At 37.8% G+C, this 26,228-nt stretch overlaps 1 protein-coding gene across 1 annotated transcript in view; it reads left to right on the forward strand.

Annotated features, from left to right (window-relative positions):
* The first annotated feature begins 3,474 nt into the window (after positions 1-3,474).
* LOC150079608 (carbonyl reductase [NADPH] 1-like) overlaps positions 3,475-26,228 on the forward strand; it is a 52,809-nt gene continuing 30,055 nt past the window's right edge. The window contains exons 1-2 of the mRNA XM_090383989.1: positions 3,475-3,727; positions 5,610-5,691. Of these exons, the coding sequence (XP_090240115.1) occupies positions 3,704-3,727; positions 5,610-5,691 (106 nt within the window). The 5' untranslated portion in view covers positions 3,475-3,703. The remainder of the gene's footprint in view (positions 3,728-5,609; positions 5,692-26,228) is intronic.

The following is a 26,228-nucleotide window of genomic DNA, read 5'->3' on the forward strand; positions in this document are numbered from 1 at the left end:
TACTCCCATTCCTTACAGAATTCCTCATGTGTGAATATAGATGTAAAATACTTATTCAGTTTATCAGCTATCTGAGCAGGATCATTAACAGTTGAACCATCGATATCAAGTGGACCAATCTGATTCAACCCCTTCCTTCTAGAGTGTACATAAAGAGTCTTTGTTGTTTTTCTTTGCATTCTTGCCAACGATTTCCCATAGTTCATCAAATTTATTTACCGTACTTCTAGGATTGGTATACATGCAAGTATACATGCACCTGTTCTTTCTCTTAGTTACCCTAACACAGCCCATGTATTTATTTGACTCACAGCAGCTCTTGAAGTCACCAGCCACTTGCTCTCTAGGCTGCTTCTCGCTAGAATAGAAGCAGTGCAAGAATCGCTTTCGCTTCTACCTGTGGCTACTGTTAAGCTTTTATTCTGTGAATGCCCCCAAGCTAGCAGTTTTCCGACCCATCTAACACTGCCTCGATATCATCAGCAAATATTCTTGCATCCTTTCTATTTAAGTGTATTCCAGCCCTGTAGAAGCAGTCTCTCCTGTTAGCAAGCACAGACCATATTAAAAAAAAATTCTACCCCATGAGCCTTGCACAATCTCTCCAGAGCCGAGTTGATTGACAAGGCTCTCATCATATACTGCCTCCTATCGTGTCTGGGCAGTACTGCGGAACCTTTCAAATTCAACCCTAGAATATATATAGGCATAGCTTAGTTTGTGCATGTTTGAAGTTTTATTGAATGTTTTCTTTACAAATAAACTGTACTAGAATATTTATGGTCTATATTTATCCCACTATTTCATTTACCAAACTTTTGCTGCTAAAATAACTGCAATACTATTTATTGTCTTTATTTATCCCACTCAGTGTGAATATTCATAAGGTTCGCGGCAAAAATATTGTTTACTTACGGGTGCTGCCACAAACCCCGCTAGGGTGTTATGGTAATATATGGTACTTCCACCTTACTATCGTCCTGTTACACTTTTTCCCAAATGGCGATGATGTTTTCCAAGATGAAGATCTGACATGATGCGTCGAGCCATCGGGCACTTGATGTGCAGGAATGGTTTGAGGACCACAGTTCTGACTTCCAGCATAACGAATGGCCTCTGAACTCCACCGATATCAATCCCTTAGAGCACTTGTGGGAAAGTATGGAAAGGCATATCAGGCGTCTGGATATGCCAGTCACCTGCATACCTGCAGTGCTAGCCGCATTACGCACAGCTTGGTTGTCCATATCTCCCGAACGCTTCCGACATCTTGTTGAATCAATGCCACGTCGGATAGCTGTTGTACTGAGGGGAAAAGGAGGATCTACGAAGTAGGAGGTCATAATTCAGTGATCACTCAGTGTATTTTTACCTGTAAACTTTTGAATGCTTAATAAAAAATCTTAAAATAGTTTGTAGTATGTTTTTTATACACAAATTACAAAATTAACAGAACACGTAGAAAATGCGGTGTAACTCGTGCAGTGTGCGATGAAACGAAAACAATTTGGTATTAGTATTAGTAAAAGCACATGATGCAAGAAAGCGAGCTTATATAGCATCAGCCAAAAAAAAAAACAAAAAAAAAAACCACTTTTCATTTCACCCATCCACTCGCTCCAAATGTTGTCTAGTTTTCCCTTGAATTTATTTAAGCTATCAACTTCTACAATGGTGGGGTACCATAGAATAACGATGAAATGAGGAGACAGCCTTCGGACAAGTATAAGGGATATTTATAGGAGTTGTACAAGAATTACCAAAAAGGTCACATTACAGACGTCGATACAAGATGCTCGAAACATGATACATACCACATACCCCCGTCCTCCTATCGTCACATGTACGGCATATGATCCTTCCGACGGCTAAACAGGCCTGACAGCGGTGAACTATGCGCGATATAAGGGTGCCTACAAGATTCTGTGTGGGGCGCTTCCGTAGCTAGGTGGGAAGGAGCAGCAGTGCCTAGCACACGCTTCTTGATTAGACCGTGGTTCAAGCCCGTCACCACCAAATACGGAGGATGCGGAAAGGTCAGGGAATGACCACCGCATATTCACGGAGCAATACGGCCTTAGTTGCTAATGCTCCTAAAAACCAAATAACAAATAAACAAACAAACGAGATTCTGTAGCAACAAATCCCACTCTTTCAAAACGCAGACCTTAGCTCACCAAGTGGCCGGGGAGTTGGCTTGCAACGCATGTTAGATCGGATTTAAATCTACTGATCGTGCTGGCCACAGCAGCCATTGGATATCTCCTGTTTCAATATATTCCTTCATCACTTGAGATCTATGTGCAGTGGCGTTGTCGTGCATGAAAAGAAAATTTGGGCCAACCACTCCCTTAAAAAGTCGCGCACAGGGTTCTAGGTTCTATTCTCGGTACCTCTATCAAAAACATGAAGAGGGCTGCAGCCGTTGATCATTATTCCACACCACAAGAGACCACAGCTCCAACCGAAGTGTCCCTTAGGTTGGGGCTGTTGTCTCTGATGTTGGAGGGGCAGTACCGCATTCCTTGTTGTCTCCAGGTGAAATAACGTCTAGAATCACTTTGTAGGATAAAATTGGACTCATCAGAGAACAGAATTGTACCCCATTTGTCAGGGCTCCAAGTATATAAGGAACATTTATAGGGGTTGTATAATTCTTCCAAGTGTGCTACCCGTGAGGGTGTATTGTACTTCGCGTCTTCAGTAGACCGTTACCTATATACAGTACATATATTAAATATGTACTGTATATAGCATTGCTGTATGTACTGTATATAGCATACTCTTTTCATAGTCAATAATTTCACTCTTTTTGTTACTGCATACCAATTTCTCAACTTTGAACAATTAATTTCGCAGCGACATGATTTTACAATATGTTATCATGGGAGGACAAGTGTAGAATTTTAATGATGCGGAGGCTACGTACGTATAGTATCAACTACGCAACTTCTGAATTGCTTGAAGACAGTCAAAGCGCGATATTCCTTTAGGTGGATGGTGATATTCCTTTAGGTGCACCTAGACTTTTCTGGTTGATAGGACCTTGCACCTAAGCGACACGACGCTTCATTTTAAAGGATTGGAATCTATATCATCCCCTAGAGAAGACAAACGGATAATAATCAATCTTCTCTATTACCCGTCTTTCATCCCACACAAAGTATCTCGAACATTGTGAAGTACCTTTGAACTTTGGCGAAAGCGAGGATATTAAATTGAAAAAAGCATTTTCCCTTCCCTTTTTTATTTTATTTTATTTTATTTTTTTTATAATAGTCAGTTTCAATACCACCCTGTAATATATCGCTATCTGGAACAGACCAATTATGCAATATGATTACTTAAAAAAAAAAAAGAACAAGTTTTGACCAATATAAGGAGAAGGTTTTAGGTGCTATTAATATTTAATATTAGCATGTGGTTGGTTTCAACCTTGTATCAATATTAGGTAATTTTAGTATAAACGGGCGGACCACTGCAATTCTAGTCCTGTACTTGAAACCCAAGGCCGCGACTGTTTGAAAGATATAAGGCAAACCGACTTCTTAAATATTTATTGGGGCTTATCGCTCTCGTTGCACGTGTTAAAGGTAGATTATACTGACCTTGACTACGAACGACTCATTCCGGTTTAGTGGTTCGCCTTCAAGGAAAGCGTTTAGATAGACGAGTCTTATATTTGCAATTAATTTTGTTGAAGATGACGACCACCCGGATTGCAGTGGTAAGGTGTATAAATTTTTTCAAAAACCTAGTTATATAATATTAGAAAACAGGTCTTCACCGTCATGCAACATAACATAACAAGATCTATGCTAGTTATATAAATGATGTAATTCCAATTTTTCTCTGTCGGTGACCCGTTCCAACCCATATAATGATGAAGCCACTTCGTTTACCACGTAGTGAAGTGCATCTCTCGCTCTTTGAATTTGGGTCAAAACGTACCGAAATTTGTTTCCCTTGAAAAGTTTAATAATAAAAAAAAAAAAAAAATAAAATATATATATATATAATACTAAAAAAATAATTTATTTTTTTAGTATACCGGTTATATCATTTTTTCCCCTTCCAGAAAATTATGACATGCTTGTCACTTTCGTTCATTATCATAATTATGATTGTTAATATTTTTGAAAAAAGTTTAACTGCATTTTGGTAATTCTCTTACTTTTCTGTGTACTTTCAAATAAAATGAGCATTACAGACAGACAACTTTTCAAGCAAATATCGAAAGTAAAGTTATATTTTGCTAGTAGCAAAATATCGTGTTGGTTTTTTTAATTTTTTTTTTCCTAACCCTTAACAGTAGCCCCTTGTTATTGAGGGAAGTTGTGGATGTCACTTCTGGAAATGATGTGTTGAATTGTGGAGAAATAGCTAAGCCTGTTTACAAAGCATGAGTGAAGACATGGCGAAAAAATTTGTCTCTGGGAATTTTGACCATGGTTTCTCCTTGAAAGGTGTTGAAGAGCACAGCGATTAGGGTTTTTTTTTTTTTTTTGTTAATATGACATATTTCTTTTGCTTGGAAGTGACTGTATCCAGGTGCTAGAATTTGATGGTGGCACTTTGACATTTCTCTGTTGCGATGGGTGGCACTTTCTGTTTGCATGCAGGTGCTGAAAGTTTCACAAATATACAGTGCACTGCTAGATTTGTAATTGTTGCAGAATTGCTACATAAAGCTGACTTATTTTTTTCTAATAATGACTTACAAAATTAAACACTATTATATCATTAAAGGAATTCTTGCAAACTGCAACTAGTAATGTTGAAGATGTGGCAACTACTGCCTTCATTTGAACAGAAATTAAAAATCAAACTACCAAATAAAATAAATTGAAAGTTTAGGGAAACTACAGTGATCACTTCTTCCAGGAGATATGGTATAACAGTGTTTAATTTTGTGAATCATTATTTGTTTACATAATGTTTAATTTATCCTTTTCTGTTGGATAAGGAAAACAAGAATTCTTTGCAAAAAAAATTTGGAATCATATCTTAAGATCAGCTGGCTCAGAGCTAACCAGAAAGGTGTAAAATCATTTCAAAAGGTTACACATTCACACTTTGTACAATTGTACATTATCTGCACTTCAGTATCACTTTTTGAAGATTTTTTTTTTATGACTGAAGATAGTATTTCAGAGACAAATTTAATTGAACAAAGTAAAACTGTTTCCAAAACATTTGAATGCCTTTGTGATATTGAATTAGATGTAAATGGCCCTCAAAGTTGCAATATCTTATGTGATTTTACTGGTATCAGAGGATTTAAGGTTGGTATAATATTATATTCCATTATAATATTATTACAACTATAAAATCACTAAATAAATTTTAATTATTTAATAGCAAGTAAGTTATAAAATTTTGTTAAGCTACAAAAACTTAGATTGAATGTAACCCTGACAGTTGGTTTTCCCATGCAGAGAAGCATATGGAAAATTTTAAATCAATAATCATAAACAATAATTTTAAATCAATCAACAGAAATCAATAATTCTGTTTCAGAAGGTATATAAATGCTAGGTATATGTGAATTTTATAGATAAGCCACATTTACAATTAGGATAACTTGTTCTAATATTTTTATTATATAGGTAACTGGTGGGAATAAGGGTATTGGTTTTGCAATCACCAAAGATCTCTGTAAAAAATTTGATGGAATTGTATATTTGACTGGTAAGTTTTCTTTTTTTTTTCTCCTTATGATACAAAACTATTCACTGTATGAGATCCATTTGTATTGATTGCAGCTGAGTGACCTGTATGTGGTTATCTGCTATCTATTATTTACTAATTGAAATAGCTCACTTATATCATTTAAGTAAGGATGGAAAATATTTTGAAATGCATTAAATGCTGGAAGAAACTCTTTAGGTGTCAGGTATAAACCTTATTTATTATATGATTGAATTAAAATAATCAAATCATAAAAAACCTATCTAATTCTTTGATACATGGATACATTCATTTTAAAATACAGCCACTCCCCGACTTACATAATACTCAATTTACGGAAATTTGACTTTACATAAGTTTTTGCCAGCTGGTGCAAACTTAAAAAAATCATGGAAATGTATTTTGCATTTGTAGGGATAAATGGAGGTATCGTGAAAATATCGTAATGTGAACCCAATACATTGTTTGTTTTGTTTTTTTTTTTTTTTTTTTGGTAATTCGTTCCAAGACTTTGGAAGTCAAAATTTTTGCTATATAACTAAGCTGTTTATCGCTCTAAAAGGTCATTTTTATAATGGAAATTGCACTACAATTTTAATCGTTATCATATGTCCTGTTATAAGAATCAATTTTGAACACCTTTGTGATATTTTTCTAAAACACATTTCTGGAGGTCACTACCATAAAACAATAAAAACAATTTGCATTTTCTAGTTTATTGAGCTTTTCTGTTAGTGCATCTAATTATAAACGTGTAATAAACTTGATTTTATTGCATTTGCAATAATCCCGATAACTGCAGTTGTGTGGGTTTGGGTTTTTACATTATCATGGTGAAATGTGTTCCCCCTTCACTGAAATCTTCAATCATATAAAAAACAAAAATAAATTTTCAGAATCTTCTCTTCATTCCTATTTACTTATTATAATGATGAAGGAAAAGTGACCAACGGAAAGTGCAAGTGCTGGCAGTGCTAGGAAAGAAATGAAACAAAATTGATTTAGAAATGAAGATGATTAATTAAGAAGTACGAAGCAGGACAAAGTTTGTCATCAATTGCACGGAATTAGGTCTCTCACTCCTTCAACAGTGAATACTATTTTAAGCGGCAGTGCACGTATAAAAGAACAATTTAAAGCATCAACATATTTCACACCAGGGCCAGTCTGCTCCAACAATGATCACAAACCAGTGTTCAGGTGCTATATCAAAGATAGAAAAGCTATTGATAATATGGATGGAAAATCAGATTCAGAAGCAAGTGCCCCTGAATCTAACGGCCATTCAAGCAAGATGTATTTATGAAGATAACGATACATATGGCAAATCTAAAGCCAAGTTCGTGGCAAGCAATGGGTGGTTTAATAGGTTCAAGCATCGCGCTGGTTTCCAGAACATTAAAATATGCGTTGAAGTCACCAGTGCCAATTCTGCAGCTGCAGAGAAATTTTGTGATGAGTTGGAAAAAAACGTTCTATATATCCACAGCCCTCAACTTCTGCAGTGGCGTACTTATCAGCTGGACAGTTAATTCTGGTAATGACGCTCGAAAGGTAAAACTTGCTAACGTTATGCCTGTCTCCTCTCCCTTTTTATAATTTTGAAATTTTTGAAATTTTGTACACTTTTTGTCATTTTTCCTGCACATGAGATAAAAAAATTGAATAATTCTATTTACATGTTTGTTGAACATTTTCTTTCTTGTTTCAATCAAATTCAGCACGCATAGTTGTGAGTGTGGAATTTCCCTAAATGCTTATTTAGGGAAATTCCAACTTATATAAAAATTGACTTGCGTAGCGTTCCACAGAACACAACCCTTACGTTAATTAGGGAGTGGCTGTACTTGTGTTATATTAAACATAGTTGGTAAGTTTACAAAAGCAACCAAAAAGAGGGTGGATAGATTTCCAGGAATAAACCCTCAGCGTTCAATTATAAATATATTTAAAATATAGACTGCTTGAAATATAGGTTATAAGCCGGAATAAATCTTGTTGGAAAGACTGTATGCGCCAATGAAATGAAACAGAAAAGGTTTAACAGCAAAGCATCAGTGGACAGTAAATGCAAATGTTTTAGCTTATTGAACAAAAGTTCCCATTATTGTCTAAAACAGAAATAGGTCATGTTATAGTCAAACATAATTGAAAACGTCTGGGATGCCAGGTTTTTTTTTTTTTTTATGTAAACCTCAAACACAATAGGTATTAGAACCTATAGTACTTAGTACCGTGCTTGGGTTGGAGGTTGAGAAGACGAAAGAAGATATTTGTTGACATTGGACTTGAACTTCTGTAGACTATAATCTTCAGGAAATACGTATGAAGAAAGTTTGTTCCAGAAAACGGCAGTTGAATGAATAAATGAGGAAGATGAAAAGTTGGTTCTGTGAGTTTGAAGTTGGACAGTAAATGGATGTTGGCTGGTGGCGGCACGTGTTCAGACTGTTTTTAAAGAGAGAACGGGAATTACAGAAGCCAATTCAGAAGAACAGTACCCATGGAAATATCTGTAGAAGAGGAATGCAGCAGAAACAGTACATCTATGAGACAGCGAGTGGAGAGACTCTGTTAGAGATGAATCATTAATTAACCTAACTGCCCTCGTCTGAACGGAATCAAGAAGTCTGAGAGAGATTTTGGGGGCACCACCCCAGTTGTGGGAACAATATTCCATGGTTGGGTGGATTTGCGATTTGTAAAGAGTGAACAGCTGTTTGGAAGAAAAGTAATGCCAAGAGTGAAAGAGAAAACCAAGTTTTTTAGATGCAGAGGAAGCAATATTTGTAATGTGCTTGTGCCAAGAGAGATTAGAAGTCAGGGTAATCCCCAAAAGAGATATATCATTGTGCCTAGAAATCGGAGTTTTACCAAAGATAAGCATAGGAGCAGAAGAATCCTTTTTGTGAAATATAAGACAAAACTGAGATTTAGAAGGATTGAAATCAACTAAGTTGTCTTTGCCCCACTGGAGAATTACTTAGAGATCGGCATCTAAGGAATTGGTAGCAGATTTTCGAGAAGTTGAAGCTGATTGAGCAGGACAAGGTTTCTCAAAATGGAAAGTGGAATGCAATGTGATATCATCGGCAAAACTATGGATGGGATTTTCAGTCAATGGAAGAAGGTCATTAATATACAAGAGGAAAAGAGTGGGGGAAAGAACTGAACCTTGGGGGGACACTGGCATTAGCGGAGAAGTTAGAAGACAGAGCCATCTACCATCACTCTCAGTGAGCGATCAGGGAGAAAACTGGATAACCAATTACAAAAAACAGTTGGCAAACCATAAGATGGAAGCTTGTTTAGAAGACCTTTATGCCAAACACGATCGAAAGCCTTTGATATGTCAAGAGCAACTACTTGTGTCTCACCGAACTTTTCCATTGAATTAGTCCATAAATGGGTAACATAAGTCAGAATAACACCAGTGGATTGACACTGACGGAATCCATAATGGTGATCGTTGATCAGATGGAAGGTTTCTAGGTAGTTTAAGAGTTGGTGGTTAATTGATTTCTCCATTACTTCGGAAAGAGTAGAAGTAATCGCAATGGGACGATAATTGGATGGGAGGGACTTGTCATCCTGTTTAGGAACTGGCTGGATATGAGCAAATTTCCAAGCAGAAGGAAAAACACCTTTGGAATAAGAAAGTGAAAAAAGGCAGCAAAGAACAGGAATAAGTTCAGGAGCACAGGTTTTGAGAACAAGTGGAGAAATACCATCAGGACCTGGAGCTTTCTTAGCATCAAGATTTGCCAAAATTCTTCTGACATCCTTTTGACGGAAGACCACAGGAGGCTTTGAATCGAGCTTGTTGGGAATGGGGGGAGGTGTTTTACCAAGATCATTAATACATGAGTTGAAAGAAAAATGGGATGCTAGCAGGTCAGCTTTATCCTTGGCTGAAGTGACAATAGAACCATCTGGTTTGGACAGAGGTGGGAGCAGAGATGGGCAAAAGTTGTGGCCAATAGCTTTGGCAAGAGACCAGAATGCTCGGCTACCATTAGGGCAAGAAGCAAGTTTTCGACTCTTAGCCTGTTCAAACTCTAGTTTGGACTGATTAATAACTGCTTTACAATTGATGTGAGCTTTGGTGTAGGCAGAAAATGAAATCAAAGAATTAGAAACAAGCCAATTATGATATGCAACGTTCTTCTCTTGAACAGCCTTAGCACATTTATTGGAAAACCAAGGTTTAGATAAAGGATGAGATTTTAAAGTGGAATGTGGGATAAAGGATTCCATTCCCGCAAGAATAATTTTACTGACACGATCTGAGCAAAAAGTGATATCAGAAGTTTTGAAACAGTAATCCGACCAAGGAAAAGAAATCTTGCAGGTCATTCCATTTTGCATTCTTGTAATGCCAAACAATACGAGGTTGGGAATAGCCATGAGATAAAGGCTCCATTGGGGAAGAGACAATCACCAACTTGTGATCTGAAGTGCTTAAAGATCTCTCACTTCGACTGTGTACTTAGAAGGGTTGTTTGTGAGAAAAAGATTAAGCGTATTGGCTGTATGATTAGGATTGTCCGGTATTCTTGTAGGTAAATGAACAACCTGTGCAAGGTCATTAGTAATCGCAAAAGCCTCAGCATCTCAACCAGCTGGGTTGGTGTGACTAGAAAACGGAAGCCAGCTGGAGTTGTGAACATTGAAATCACCAAGGAAAATTACCTCACTGTTACGAAAGTTGGACTGGAGAAAGTCAAGTTGCAAAGAGAGGAAGTCAAAGAGCTCCAAGTGATTAGTGGAGTTGGGAGAATGGTAGAGACAACAGATGAATTTGACACAATGAGGTAGAGGGATTTTAAGCCAGAGAAGATTCCAAATTGCCAAGTCTCTGACAGGGAATATCAGAAGGAACATATGCATAAGTACCACCTTTGAGGCAAAAGGAATCATACAGCGAATAATTTCGCTTTGCTTTCGTAAAGGCGACTACGATGGTCCGAGACAGTATTTAAATTCTATACAGTGGGACCAACTGAAGATGTTACCAACAGCAAATTCAACATGGGAAGCATTCAAAGAACTTATCTTGGAAGATACTAGGCTTTACATACCAAATAAGAAATATTGTTCAAAGTTTAGGCCTATATGGATGTCAGATGAACTAATGAGACATATGACAGAGAAGAAAAATGCATGGGATACATATAAATTAACACGTGACACAGAAGTCTATGATAGATACAAGTTGATCTGTAACCAAGTTACAAAGGAGGTTAGGTAGGCAAAGGCAGATTACGAGAAATCTTTGGCAAGGGATGCAAAGAAAAACAGCAAAGTGTTCTTTACTTATGTAAACTCTAGAAGGAAGGGGATGAATCAGATTGGTCCACTCGATATCGATGGGTCAACTGCTGATGATCCTTCTCAGGTAGCTAACAAACTAAATAAATATTTTGCATCGACATTCACACATGATGAGTTATTCAGGGAGGGGAATGCCAGGGGTGTATTCAACTCTGGCAGTAAGCTAGAGAATCTTGTAATAGCTGAGAGTAAAGTGGAGGAGAAATTGTTGAAGATAAACACAACAAAGGCACCTGGGGTGGATGGGATCTATCCAGTTATATTAAATGAGGCAGCAAAGGAAGTAAGCAAACCCTTAGCCATAATTATGAGAGCTTCCTTGGACTCAGGGGAGGTATCCACAGACTGGAGATGTGCAAATGTGACCCCAATTCACAAAAGAGGATCAAAGGCTGACATAAGTAATTATAGACCTGTGAGTTTAACTTCTGTTCCAGGGAAATTAATGGACGCACTGGTTAAAGAAGCACTGCAGGATCATCTAGACAAGACTTCAGTTATAGCTCGGACACAGCATGGTTTTGTTAAGGGGAAGTCTTGCCTGACCAATTTGATCGGATACTATGATGCAGTCACAAAAGAACTGGATGCAAGGAATAACTTCAGTATTATATACTTGGATCTTAGAAAGGCTTTTGATACTGTTGCACATGGAAGACTGCTGCACAAATTGGAGCAGTGTGGCATTGGAGGCAAATTGCTGCTATGGATAAAGGGATGGTTGAGGGGGAGAAGACAGAGAGTGGTAATCAATGGACACTGCTCATCGTGGACTAATGTTATTAGTGGAGTCCCTCAGGGTTCAGTGTTGGGTCCATTGTTGTTTTCTGTATTTATAAATGATATTGATGATGGCATATCAAGCTTAGTGTCCAAGTTTGCAGACGATACAAAGGTTGGCATTGTTGTCAAGGGCACTACTGACACTATGCTGATGCAACAGGATCTGGAAAGGTTGAGCAGATGGGCTGAGAGGTGGCAAATGAAGTTTAACATTGACAAATGTAAAGTACTACATATGGGAAACAGCAACCCCAGAGCAACGTATCAACTCTGTGATACTACAATGACAGTGGTAGAGAATGAAAATGACCTGGGGGTAATTGTGCAGGCAGATATGAAGTTCTCTGAGCAGTGCAGACGGGCTGCAAGAGTAGCTCATGGTGTCTTGTCAATGATATACAGGAATTTTTCTAGCAGGGATAAGGAGGTGATTATTCCCTTGTATAAGGCAATGGTCAGGCCACACCTTGAGTACTGTATACAGGTCTGGAGGCTTCATTTCAAGAAGGATGTAGAGCTGCTGGAACGAGTACAGAGAAGGGCAACAAGATTAGTGAATGGAACAAAGGGGTACTCTTACGAAGAAAGGCTTAAGTTTTGCAAATTACAGTGTCTGGAGACTAGTCACCAGCGAGGTGATCTGATAGAGGTGTATAAAGTCTTGAATGGTTTGAGCATGCTCAGTGCTGATGGGCTTCTTCCTCTTGCTCAGAATAATCACCTGAGAGGGCATAAATTCAAATTGAGGAAAGGCAGATGTAGGATAGACGTGCGGAAATTTGACTTTCCCAGCGGGTATTTGGTTGGTGGAACATATTTCCATCCCTTGTCGTGGAAGTTGATAGCCTAAATAAATTTAAGGCACAACTGGACAGGTATTTCGAACGAACGGAGGGGTGAAGTGGGTTTTTCTTTTTTCTTTTTTTTTTTTTTTTTGGCTGATGCTGCATAAGCTTGTTTTCTTGCATCATATGCCTCTACTAATGCTAATGCTAATTTGGGCAACTGAGATGAGCAGTAGTTGAATAAACCAATAACTGAGATTCTCTCAGAAAAAGTACATGGGGTTTGGCAGAATGCAAGTGGAAATGGACATCATTGAGATTAGAATTGAGACCACGTATATTTGTGAAATGGGTTAGGAAGTGTTTGGGAGGTTTAGATCTTTTCGCAGATAAGTTTACTCTTTTTGTTTGACAATTCATGGTGTATTCAATAGTAAGAAAAAGTGGATGGGACATGCTGTATGAAGTAATGAAATTTTTGGATATGGCTTACGCATGGTAAGAATATACCCAGATCCTTGACATAATGTGGCCTCAACAATGCCCCTCCCTGCATACACACTACTCGGACTCCCTCAAGTCACTATCTAGCAGAGTAGAGGTAACAAGATTATACAATAGCTGATCCGGAAGCCTCCTAGAGAATTACCAATAGGTTCGGTCCGGTGTACTAATAGCGGCCGGCCTGCGAATGCCGTTTTAGAGCTGTACCCTCGAAATGTAAGGAAGATTGGATCCCTCCACGATGTTCATCATAACCTCAAAGGTCATCAATCATACTGCATGATGGAAGAGATGGGGAAGGGTTGATCAGAACTTAGCTCTGGAGACTAAACATGGGTTCCACCACTTCAAGCCTCCAATAAGCAAAGTGGTGGTATTGCACCGGTTGATGAGAGTCATCTACCACCTAGTACTGCCTGGTAATACAGAGGGATGGGATTCCTCCATGTGTTGTGGGCGCCACACCTCGACCCCTGCTTACATTGGTTCACACCTGGGTTGTCACCCACCGTGTGCTTGTGCATGGGGGTTATACCCAGGATTAATAACAGTCCCACCATCATGAAGGTGCAAGCAGAGGATTTGGCTGTTACAGACCTTCCGGACTTCGCTGAAATTGGGTCCACTTGACTTGAGTGTCACCCGAACATTAGTTCCATCAGCGTTTTAGACTCCCAGGTAGCAAGTACAGCTTGTCTGGCATATTTGAGAGAATGTCTGTGACAACCTCAAGGACCAGGTGAATATAATATGATAAAACTGAAATTGCTCTGAAAGCTATACTAAGTTACGTAACTGAAGTTTGCCTCCGTAGCCAGGTGGGAAGGAGCAGCAGTGTGTAGCACACGCTTCTTGATTAGACCGGGGTTCGAGCCCGTCACCACCAAATATTGAGGATGCGGAAAGATCGGGGAATGACCACCAAATATGGAGGATGCGGAAAGGTCGGGGAATGACCACCGCGTATCCCGGAGCAATATGGCCTTAGTTGCTAATGCTTCTAAAAACCAAATAACAACAACAACAACGTAACTGAAGTTTAATGTGATGGTTAAAACAACTATAAAAAAAAGTACAGAACATATATGTACAACTGGATTAAATCATTGAATCATTTAAAATAATTCTTTCTCTTTTTCATGTTAATGGTTTTCATTCACATGCAGTCACAAGCGTTGTAAGGAGAGAGAGAGAGAGAGACTTTTATTGGACTTTTTTTTTTTTTTTTTTTTGGTAGTTGTTGGCGCATAGGCTTCTGTGGCCATAATGCACCTCCCAAGGTTTTTGTAGTACTTTGATCCAAGCCCGAGGCGGGAATCGAACCCGCGACCTTTGGGTTGCCAGGCAGGCACTTTACCCACCCGGCTAGCCCGGTCAGCTTTTATTGCACTACCTTCATTTGTAACAGTTACAAGATTGGATAGTGTTGCAATGTCCCTTCATGGCCAAAAGGCAAAGGGTTGACACTTAACAGAGATGATGAGAACCAGATATATTACAGAAATAAATAAATTGACATTAAGTTACATAAAACATTAAGATAACCTGAAATGACATTAAACAAAGTTACATTAAATAAAAAATGGCTGTAACCTAACATTAAAATTAAATAAACGAAATGACACTTGAAAGTCCCAATTGTTTGTCTTCATAGTTTGTGTGAGAGAACAGCATGAACAGAGGCAGTTGATGCACATACCCCTGGCTCCTTTCCCGGTATGCTCAATAAATAACAGGAGCATTAAAATGGTGATTGAAAGGCATGCTGGCTTGGATGCAATGAAGAGAAGGCTTTTCATTTTGGAGACTGTCTGGACCTTTGTTGACTATTCCTTACTGGAAGGAACCTGGGGTGAATTTGCATGTGACTAGATGGTTTCGATTGGGGGCCATGGGATGTATGGGGCCCAGAATCCCATGTCTATAGTGTCTGTTAACAGCAAATTTCTTTAGGTTGGCATCGATGTCCTGGATTTTTCCAAGCATCTGATAGGGCAGGAAGCGATCCAATAAGTGGAGACGTGAGTGAAGAGGGCGAAATGTTGGGGTGGCTCTGAGCTGGGCAGGTGGAATCCTCCAGCCACAGAGAGCCCAGAATGAAGGAGATATGATGCAGAAGAATACAGTAAAAACTTTAGTCATCATGTGTGTTACTGAGTTAGTAATGATGATGCATCATTCACATGTGAATGAGAGAAAATGGCCTTCTGGACATTTTTCTGAACAGCTATTAAATATCCGTTAAATCATTAGATTCTCAAATAAAGGTTATAAGTAGGTTTAGAATAAAGCACTTTTATGAATTTGAAAAAAAGCATCTCTCCAGTAACCCCTCCCTCAATTTTCCCATAACAACGTCCGTTTTTCTAAGATAAACTACTGAAATCATACATTTAAAATTTTTGGTAAATTTTTATACTTTTAGTAATATTTTAGCTCAAATGACCATAAAATTCAACCCCCCTTTTTTTAGTAAAAAATGTTAAATTTCATAAGAAACCTTTATGCTATTTATATAAATATGAAATTTCTTGCCAATACAGGAATAAAGGGAAAATTATTAAATTTCCAGTAAATTAAATGTTTCAAAACTACCTTTTCACATCACAGTAACAACACATAATGTACATTAATATTTACCTACAGCTAAGTGTGTGTAGGCATGTGCCTACACACACTTAGCTGTTTAAATAGACTTCTCTTATCACAAAATGAACTGTGAACTGCCTTATCAGTATATAAATTCCTGAGTGTTTCTTGAATGTCGAATCCATTATCAGTAAGTCAAGCTAAATAAAGGAGACACTACTTTACTATAGGGATTCATGTGGTAATATTACCAAGACATGAAAAATAGGAAGTACTAAATGCTAAGGCTAAAATTTGTCCTTAAAAGGACAGCAAGAATTTTTGTATTTATAATATAATTTAGTGTTTCCTTTTTTCATAAAGTCTTAGTAATATTATCATATTGGTTCCTAAAATATGGTGATTTTAGATACAGGCATAACAGAGTTCATTTTATTGGTCTTCCTTCCCCTTCTCTCTTTGATTTATTTTCTTCTATCCCAACTTCTATTCAGTTTTATTTTAATGTTCATGATGATTGCTTATGGTTCAGTTCAGTGTTAATTTGCATATTTTTGCATTTGGTTTAGACCTGTCAATTGACTGTGTAGACATTTAAATATGCAGTTTGGTTTATGTTTGCTTATTTGAACTATAGAGGGCACTGGCTGTGACATACTTTTTACTTCTTAAGTTTCAGTTCCATTTGTTATTTACTATCTGGTTCAGATCATATAGGGACATCATTGGCCCTTTGCCGAAAAGCCATCAGTGACTAAAATACAGTCCTTTTATTTTTATTTTGTAAGTGCTAATGGCCTTTTGGAGAGGTAGTTCTTGTAGGTTCCCAGTTCTTTCTTTGATTTATTTACAAATCATTTCTTTTTATTTTTAGGTTTCTTGGTATACAGGGTGTCTCAAAAATATTTGTAAAAACGTTTAGGGGAGGTAGGTAACATCTAAAGGAATGTGTATAGCATAGGAACCCATAACCGGAAACGTCACGGGAAAGTAGTAGCAGAGGCGCAAGAAGCAGAAATGACACAAGACAGTAATTAGTGGCAAACATTTATTTGACTTGATATTAACAATGGAGTACGAGATGAATGCATTTCATGATGTCACAACAGATGCTCGAAGGTTCCACCACGAGACGCGATGCATGCGTGACACCGACGCAGCATGGATTGGCAGACACGGTCGAACACACCTGGAGTTTCTTTGACAGTAGCAGCAGCGCAGACAAGTCTCGCCATGAGATCCATTTCCGTCTCCACAGGCGATTCATACATGATAGATTTGAGGGATCCCACAGAAAGAAATCAAGGCTCGATAAATCAGGTGAGCGTGGAGGCCAGGCAACGGATCCACCACAGCCAATCCATCGATGCCCAAAATGCCTGTTCAAATGGTCACGAACACACCTTCCATAATGGGCAGGCGCCCCGTCATGTTGAAACCAAATGTTGTCTCACATTTGCTGGAACATCGTCAAGTAACCCTGGTAGAACTTGTTCAAGAAAGATCCGATATTTAGCGGAGTTCATGTGGGACGGTAACAGGTATGGGCCGACTAAGCAGTCACCGACCATACCTGCCCACACATTTATTGCAAAGCGATGTTGTGCCACATGGGGGCACACACTGTGTGGGTTGTCATGAGTCCACACATGAGCATTGTGCTGACTGAATAAGCCTTCCTGAGTGAAATAAGCCTCATCCGTGACCAAAACATAGGCTGGAAAATTCAAGTCTTGAACACTTTCTTGGAGAAACCACTGCGCAAAAGCCACACGTGCAGAATGATCTTGGGGGAGCAGTAGCTGAACCCTTTGGAGATGAAAGGGGTGTAAGGAATCGTCGTGCCAGACATGCTGTACTCTGCAACGAGACACTCCTAAGGCAGAGGCAATGGCACGTGTGCTGGTAGTAGGATTATTCTGGATGGCATTCAACACACTTTTTTCCATGGCGGGAGTTCGCGTCGAACGTGGTCTGCCCGCACTACTCCTGTTACCTCTAAATGACCCATAGTCGCACAAATTTTGATGCACATGCACGAACAAACGGTGGTCCGGTACATGTCTGTCTGGGAAGCGTTCTCCATAAATTCGTTGAGCGGCTCGTCCATTGTCCTCTGCTAATCCATACACTAGGTGTATGTTTGCCAGCTCACAGTTCGTATATCGATGCATGCTCTTCGTGCGGCGACTACTGCTTGTATGAGTAAACCAGAAATTTTCCTTCTCGCAAACTGATGAACAGCACCGTATACTGACTTACGGTGACGTTTCCGGTTATGGGTTCTTATGCGATTCACATTCCTTTAGATGTTACCTACCTCCCCTAAACGTTTGTACCAATATTTTTGAGACACCCTGTATAAGAGCAGAGTCACACTTTGCCAAGTTTAGCCTTAAAAAGATAGTAGGATATATTTGTAATATGATTTATATTTTTTTCCCCTCTCATAAGCCCTAAGGAGATGATAAATAGTACACATTATTCAAGCTATCATCATCAATTGTAATCATTCTGCTATTCCACGGGTTCGTGTATGAAGCCTTTCCACCATGCCCTGTCCGTGTACTTCTCTCCTTTGTTGATTTCACTCCAGTTTCCTCCTCTCTTAATGATATCAATCTTTATCATTCCCTGCCACCTCATTCTTGGTGTCCCCCTTGGTCTTTTGTCCCTTAATTGTAAATCAAACATTTTTCTTGGTAAATGCCTCTTACTCATTGTCTTGACACGTCCAAACCATTTCAAACGGGACCTTTAATCCTATTCTGGAATTTTTCAACCTGAATTCTCTCCCTAATCACATCATTTCTGATTTTGTCATGTTTTGTCTTTCTGGCTATGCTCCTCACAAATCTCATTTCTGCTTCCTGTATTCTGCTTTCATCCTTTTTGCTCATAGTCCAAGTTTCAGAAGCATATGTCATAATAGGTCTGGTTTATAGCCTTCTTACACTTCAGTGGTATGTTCCTGTTCCAGATCAGATCTCTTGTCTGCCTATAGAAATTCCCACCCACTTGTATCCTTCTACTTATTTCTTCGTCTATCACTCCAGTCTTTGTAATCGTGCTTTCTAGATACTTGAAGTTGTTAACCATTTTTAACTCTTTCCCTACCATTGTAATGTATCCTTCAGGCTCACCACTCCTCTTTAGAACCATTACTTCACTCTTCTTCTGACTGAAAACCAGTCTAAATTCATTGGACATACTACCTCACGTATCAACTTGCCATTGCACGTGTTCCGTGCTCTCTTCTCATATGCAGAGGTCATCTGTGAAGAGCATGACTTTCATCTGGTCTTGTTCAACTCTCTGTCAACTCCATCACTGTTCTTACTTTGCTCACTGTGTTGGTATACATATTCTCAATTCTCTCCACAAGATGTTCCTCTATCCCCAAATTTCTTAAACCTCCCACACTCTCTTTCTTCATAGCATCAAACGCTTTCTTTATGTCCAAAAATGCCATCCATAATTCTTTATTGTGTTCATAACATTTTTCCATCAGTTGTCTGATGCAGAAAATTAGATCCACCATCAATCTGCCAGGCCTGAAGTCATACTGTTCCTCAGCCATCCTACTTTCAATCGTTCCTCTTATCTTCCACTGTAATACTCTCTCATATAGCTTACCCACATGTGATGTCAGTGTGATGCCTCTATAATTGGAACACTTCTTCCTGTTGCCCTTCTTGAACAACGGGGATGATCAAACCTTCATCTCAGTCCTTCAGCACCTGTCTCTCATCCTAGATCTTGCGGAACAGTCCGTATGTCCACGCTATCCCTGCCTCGCTTGTAACCTTCAGCATCTTTCCATTTATCTCATATATTCAAGCTAATGCAAAATAATTAGATTTGTTGTTGAATTTTAAATTTCCATAACTTTTAAATGTATTGAACAATTTTGATGAAACTTGTTAGGTACTATTTTATTTTAGCAAAATACTGTTTTGTGATACTGTTTTAGCAAAAAGGCCTTGTGCGTCAGGAATAAGCATACTGAAGTAAATCTTGCAACTGCTGATAAAACATGAGAAATAAAACTTTATTAAAATTTAATGAAAAATAAAAGTACAGTATAACAGAAACTATATAAAGAATAGAAACTAAAACATAGACATAAAAAAAATTATAAATACTAAAAGTGATAAAAACAAAATATAAACCAAGAAGCTTTCAGAGAAATGTGCTCCTTTATCAACTTTGAAGACAAGTAATATGACATACTGTCATTATATTGCAGAACTAGAGAACATGTGACACATGCTACAGCAGACTGATACGCAGGTCATGAACAGTGAATAAAAAAAAATAAGGGACAGAGAGAATGAAAGAAAGGAGGAAAATGGAGAAAATATCAGTTGCCTGGATTCTGCAGAAGTAGAACAATGTATATTTGCCATGTTATAAGTTTGCCATCACTCATCATGTTGTAAAATAACTGCCTCCATGATATGATGTCTGTGGGTTTCACAATTGGAATTAATGCTGGAACCCTGCCACAAGGTATAGAAAGATAATTTTGTGTCGAAACAATATACGAGGAATTACATTCGCTGCAAGTAATATTCTAAACTACATTGTGTGAATCCATGGTTGAAATGGAGTCCACCGCTCTAAGCTTCGAAACAACATGGAGTTTACCAATTGGTTGGGCCACTATCTTAAATTCTGTGTTTTTTAATATATTAACAAATTGTTTGTACCAATACTGTATATATGGAACTTTAAATAAAATATTTCTGTTCAGATTTATTGTTCATTATACCATTCTCTAGTTTATGTTTTGCTTGTTGTCTTATTTTCATGATGGTAACCCCTATTTAAAAATATTTTAGCAAATTCCATACGTTCATCTAGTAATAACTCCTGAGTAGAGCTATATTTATATGCGTTATAAAAGCAGAGTCCTTTACTTATGTAGACTCTAGAAGGGGATGAATCAGATTGGTCCACTTGATATTGATGGTACAACTGTTGATGATCCTGCTCAGGTAGCTAACAAACTAAATGAATATTTTGCCTCTATATTCACACATGAGGAGTTGTTCAGGGAGGGGAATGTCAGAGGTGTATTAAACTCTGGCAGTAAGCTAGATAATCTTGTAATAACTGAGAGTAAAGTGGAGGAGAAATTGTTGAAGATAAACATAAGAAAAGCACCTGGGTGGATGGAATCTATCCAGTTATATTAAAGGAGGCAGCAAAGGAAGTAAGCAAACCCTTAGCCATAATTATGACAGCTTCCTTGGACTCAGGGGAGGTACCCATGGACTGGAAATGTGCAAATGTGACCCCAATCAACAAAGGAGGATCAAAGGGAGACACAGGTAATGATGGACCTGTTAGTTTAACTTCTGTTCCAGGGAAATTAATGGAGGCACTGGTTAAAGAAGCATTGCAGGATCATCTAGACAAGACTTCAGTTATAGCTCGGACACAGCATGGATTTGTTTAGCGGAAGTCTTGTCTGACCAGTTTCATTGAATACTATGATGTAGTCACAAAGGAACTGGATGCAAAGAATAACTTTGATATCATATATTTAGATCTTAGAAAGGCTTTTGATACTGTTGCACATGGAATACTGCTGCACAAATTGGAGCAGTGTGGCATTGGAGGCAAATTGCTGCTATGGATACAGGAATGGTTGAGTGGGAGAAGACAGAGAGTGGTAATCAATGGACACTGCTCATCGTGGACTAATGTTATTAGTGGAGTTCCCCAGGGTTCAATGTTGGGTCCATTGTTGTTTTCTGTATTCATTAATGATATTGATGATGGTATATCAGGCTTAATGTCCAGGTTTGCAGACGATACGAAGGTCAGCAGGGTTGTTAATGACACTAATGACAGTACGCTGCTGCAACAGGATCTAGAAAAGTTGAGTGGATGGGCTGAGAGGTGGCAACTGAAGTTTAACATTGACAAATGTGAAGTACTGCATATGGAAAGCAGTAACCCCAAAGTAATATATCAACTGTGTGGTACTATACTGACAGAGGTAGAGAGTGAAAAGGACCTGGAGGTAATTGTGCAGGCAGATATGAAGTTTTCTGAGCAATGCAGACAGTCTGCAAGAGTAGCTCATGGTGTCTTCTCAATGATAAACAGGAATTTTTCTAGCATGGATAAGAGGTGATTATCCCCTTGTATAAGGCAATGGTCATGCCACACCTTGGGTACTGTATACAGGTCTGGAAGCCTCATTTTAAGAAGGATGTAGAGCTGCTGGAACGAGTACAGAGAAGGGCAACAAGATTAGTGAATGGAACAAAGGGTTGCTCTTACGAAGAAAGGCTTAAGTTTTGAAAATTACAGTGTCTGGAGACTAGGCACCTGCGAGGTGATCTGATTGAGGTGAATAAGGCCTTGAATGGTTTGAGCATGCTCATTGCTGATGGGATTCTTCCTCTTTCTCAGAATAATCATCTGAGAGGGCATAAATTCAAACTGAGGAAAGACAGTTGTAGGATAGATGTGCAGAAGTTTGCCTTTAGCCAGTGGGAGGTTGATTGCTGGAACAAACTTCCATCTGTCATAGAAGTTGATAGCTTAAACAGATTTAAGGCAGAACTAGACAAACATTTGGAGCGGGTGAATGAGTTAAATGAAAAGGGGGTGTGTGTGTTTTTTTTTTTTTTTTTTTGGCTGATGCTATATAAGCTTACTTTCTTGCATCATGTGCTAATGCCAAAATTGATTAAAAATAATAATCTGTTTATATGTGAACGGATGATAGCTAGAATAGCTAGAAAATTTATAGGAAACTGACAAATTTTGGTAAATTTGTCAGTTTCCTATAAATTTTAAAATGTATATTCTCATTAACTCTAGTTAAAGTAAAATTTAGGAAGTTCATAGCTTTTTTTCCGTGGCTTTTCTATTTCTAAAGTAAAATTAAGTTTGGTATGCATCTTATTTAATAAATCCAAAACCTTTTTTACTATATCGATAATCTTTCGTAATGATTAAAATATCATCCAAGTATCTACCATAAAATGTTAGACTTGGAAGAAATGGTCTTAAATATAACTGTTCAATTTTATTAAGATAAATTTTGGCAACTAGTCTGCTCAGGCTAAGACCTGTCGGTAATCCAAATATTTGTCTATAAATTTTGGATTGAAAATGTATATAATAAGCTTGAACAAGAAACTTGATTAGATGAAATATTTCTGTTTTTGGTAAATTAGAGTTATTTAAAATTACGGAATCATCATTAATTAGATCCCACATTGTGTCTAATGCATACTCAACATGTACATTCGTGTACAAAGAAACTACACCTAGGAAAATAATTTATCATCTGTATTTAACTTTTTCTCTTTTAACTGCTTAAACAACATATCTAAATTCTTTATACTAAATGCTAGTGTCTGATGTAAAGGTTTAATGATCCCATATAAATGCCGTGAGTGATGAAAAAGCTGAGTTTTGTAAAATGCCTTCATTTTACCCCTTGGACTTATTTTTAATATGCAATTTTTGCTTCAAAACCCCCAATACTTTTTCCACGGCCTGTATAAGTAAAACAACTTTCTCCCCCCCCCATCAGAGAGGACCGCGTCACTCTCTCCCTTTAGCATGCAGGTGACGCCGCACCCGTGAAATATTATCGCCCCGTTAGGTGCTAGCGGCGAAAGGTCATTAATTCGGCCAGAGCAGTGTCCTGCACTTTTAGGGAGAAAAGTCACCCCGCAAGAGTCATACTTTTGATGTTGGCTGAATCACATATCAGCAGAATGTTTGGTAATGTGGAGACTCACATAAAACACCTCCTGAAGCAACCCTACACGAATATGCGAAGCTCTCCTTACCCCTTCATAAATATCGTCTCTGGTTGAGTCAGGCCCTAAAGATGTCAGGCACAAACCTTTTTCTATCCGACAAAATGAACACCTGCATAAGCGAGGGAAAGCAAAAAGGGGTCAAACTTATATATATATAGAGAACAGAAAAAAGAAGGGCGTTGTTGTTCGTCAGAGGTTGTCGTCAAAGTTATCGTTATTGAAGTCCTGATTTTTGGCCATTGAAGCATTAGAAGAAGTTTTGGTCTCTCGATGATCCCAGAGATGATAGAACTCACGCCCAGACGTGCTCTGAAGCATTTCAGTAAGTTTATCCATGTCTTAACAAATAGAATTGCATAAAATGAACCACTAGAGAGTTATATTTCCCTTTAGAATTATCACACAGGATACACCCATCTTTCTTCTCCTAGAAATAACTTTTAAAGATGTATCTTTGATATGTTTTAACTTTAAAGTAATACTATGTTGTTTACTATAATCTGACCCAATAACTGCTTTCCTTATATAAACTCTGAGATAGACGAATGTCTATGCCATTGTCCAAAGGAAAGGAAATGCTGTTCGTCTGGACTACATGACGACACACAGATTAATGTACCTACAATTCCCCATAACATATCATAACAGTAGAGCAATTGCATAATTACACTATGCTATATTTAATTTACTTTTATATGTAATGTTTTTATATGTAAAATGTGGTATGTAATAAACCATATTTGTTTGTTAACCTTGCCTCATGACATTCTCTGGCTACACACGAACCACTGAATTAGAACTAAAAAGAATCATCATTGCAGCCACTTCCAGGCTCTGTTATTTAAATAGAGGGTCAGAGGGGAGAACACAGCGCCTCCCGATGTTGCCAGTTTTATTCTACACATCTCAGAGTAAAGCTGAAGAATACATGAGATATGTCCTAATCTAAACTAGTAGACAATCATAATTAACCCGGACTCTCTGGATGATTATTTTAGTGTGTTGTAGGCTTGCAAGACGTATAGATAGCGGTGAAAGTTTACCAGCACGCACACATTATAACAGAGAGCCCATGGAACAGTTTTTATAAGAGACAATGGGTCTAATTGGATGTTCTATTTTGTGCACTTTACCTGCCCAAAAAGAGTGGGTACATTATTAGTTCTAGCTTTGAAATTTTTTAACAGTGCCATCGAAATATAATATTTTTTCCTGTATTCAGTTAACATTTTATTAAACTGTTTAATTAAGTCGTCAAACATTGTTTTTTCTACCAATTGGTAAGTGGAACTATCGGATATAATATTCATGAGTTTGTTTATGTAATCACCTTTATTTAAAACAAGTACCTTATCACTTGTATCTGCTTTCTGTATAATTATATTGTTATTCTGTATTTATTTCATTAGAAAGTGCTTGCTTCTTAATTTCAATAACTGATTTTAAATTACCCCAATCGTTGCCATGTAGGTACCTCTTTATTGTATTGCACAAGCATTGTAATTGACTAAAATATCTTATTGTTTGACTTATCATTCGTTTTTCTCCCTCACATGATACACTTTATTCATACTTAAATATCACTTGTTAATACGTTCTTTTAAGGCATAATTTCATTGTGATAACAGGAGAGATTATTTATACAACTTAGTCCAAACATACTTGATGTTATATTGCAATATGAAGCACAGAAATTTCACATTAAAATTTTAAAATATTGCTTAAATGAAAACTTAATACCAAAATTTGCAAGAGTGTCCCTAAGACAGAGGATTTCGGGTATAAAGAAATTATCTTTTACGGTCTCACAAAAAATTGTTAGGATGACCTTAGAATTTAGGGTTGGTAAAAAGAAAAGATATATTTTAGACAATTACAATGCTTACACAATAAGGTAATATTTTAAATAAATAAATGCACAAGGCATAATACTTTAAGAGTTTGGTATCTATATAATATCGGTGTTTAGATACACCATAGATAACTCTTAAAAAACTACAAAGTAGTTGTTGTAGGCATCATTTGCTTTTTCTCATATTGTGCTCTGCCTTCACAACGAGTTGCCATGATATTGCACTACTTCGAATAAATAACGCTTCACTAATAGAGAAGACTATTGTTATTTATTCTCGGTTGAGTACCACCACCCAGACAGCACTGTTTCACGGCTATTGGCCGATCATCTATGGTGTATCTAAACACCGATATTATATAGATACCAAACTCTTAAAGTATTATGCCTTGTGCATTTATTTATTTAAAATATTCACATCCACACCTCTTGGCATCTCTCATATTGTGTGATTATCTTCACAACTGGGTCGTCATGTCTGCAATACCAGGGTACCTGCCCACCCACCGATGATCGGCCAATAGCCGTGAAACAGTGCTGTCTGGGTGGTGGTACTCAACCGAGAATAAATAACAATAGTCTTCTCTATTAGTGAAGCGTTATTTATTCGAAGTAGTGCAATATCATGGCAACTCGTTGTGAAGGCAGAGCACAATATGAGAAAAAGCAAATGATGCCTACAACAACTACTTTGTAGTTTTTTAAGAGCAATAAGGTAAAGAGGTACCTACGTGGTAATGATTGGGGTCATTTAAAATCAGTCACTGAAATTAGGAAGTAAGCACTTTCTAATGAAATAAATACCAGACACACTAACAAAATACACTTCTTACTCCTTTTGAAAAACAGATACATTAATGAGACTACGTCATGAGCAGGTTTTGCTAAAAG

Source organism: Mastigoproctus giganteus, chromosome 10, assembly GCF_048544385.1.
Source record: "Mastigoproctus giganteus isolate SK-2022 chromosome 10, ASM4854438v1, whole genome shotgun sequence".
Lineage (NCBI taxonomy): Eukaryota > Metazoa > Arthropoda > Arachnida > Uropygi > Thelyphonidae > Mastigoproctus > Mastigoproctus giganteus.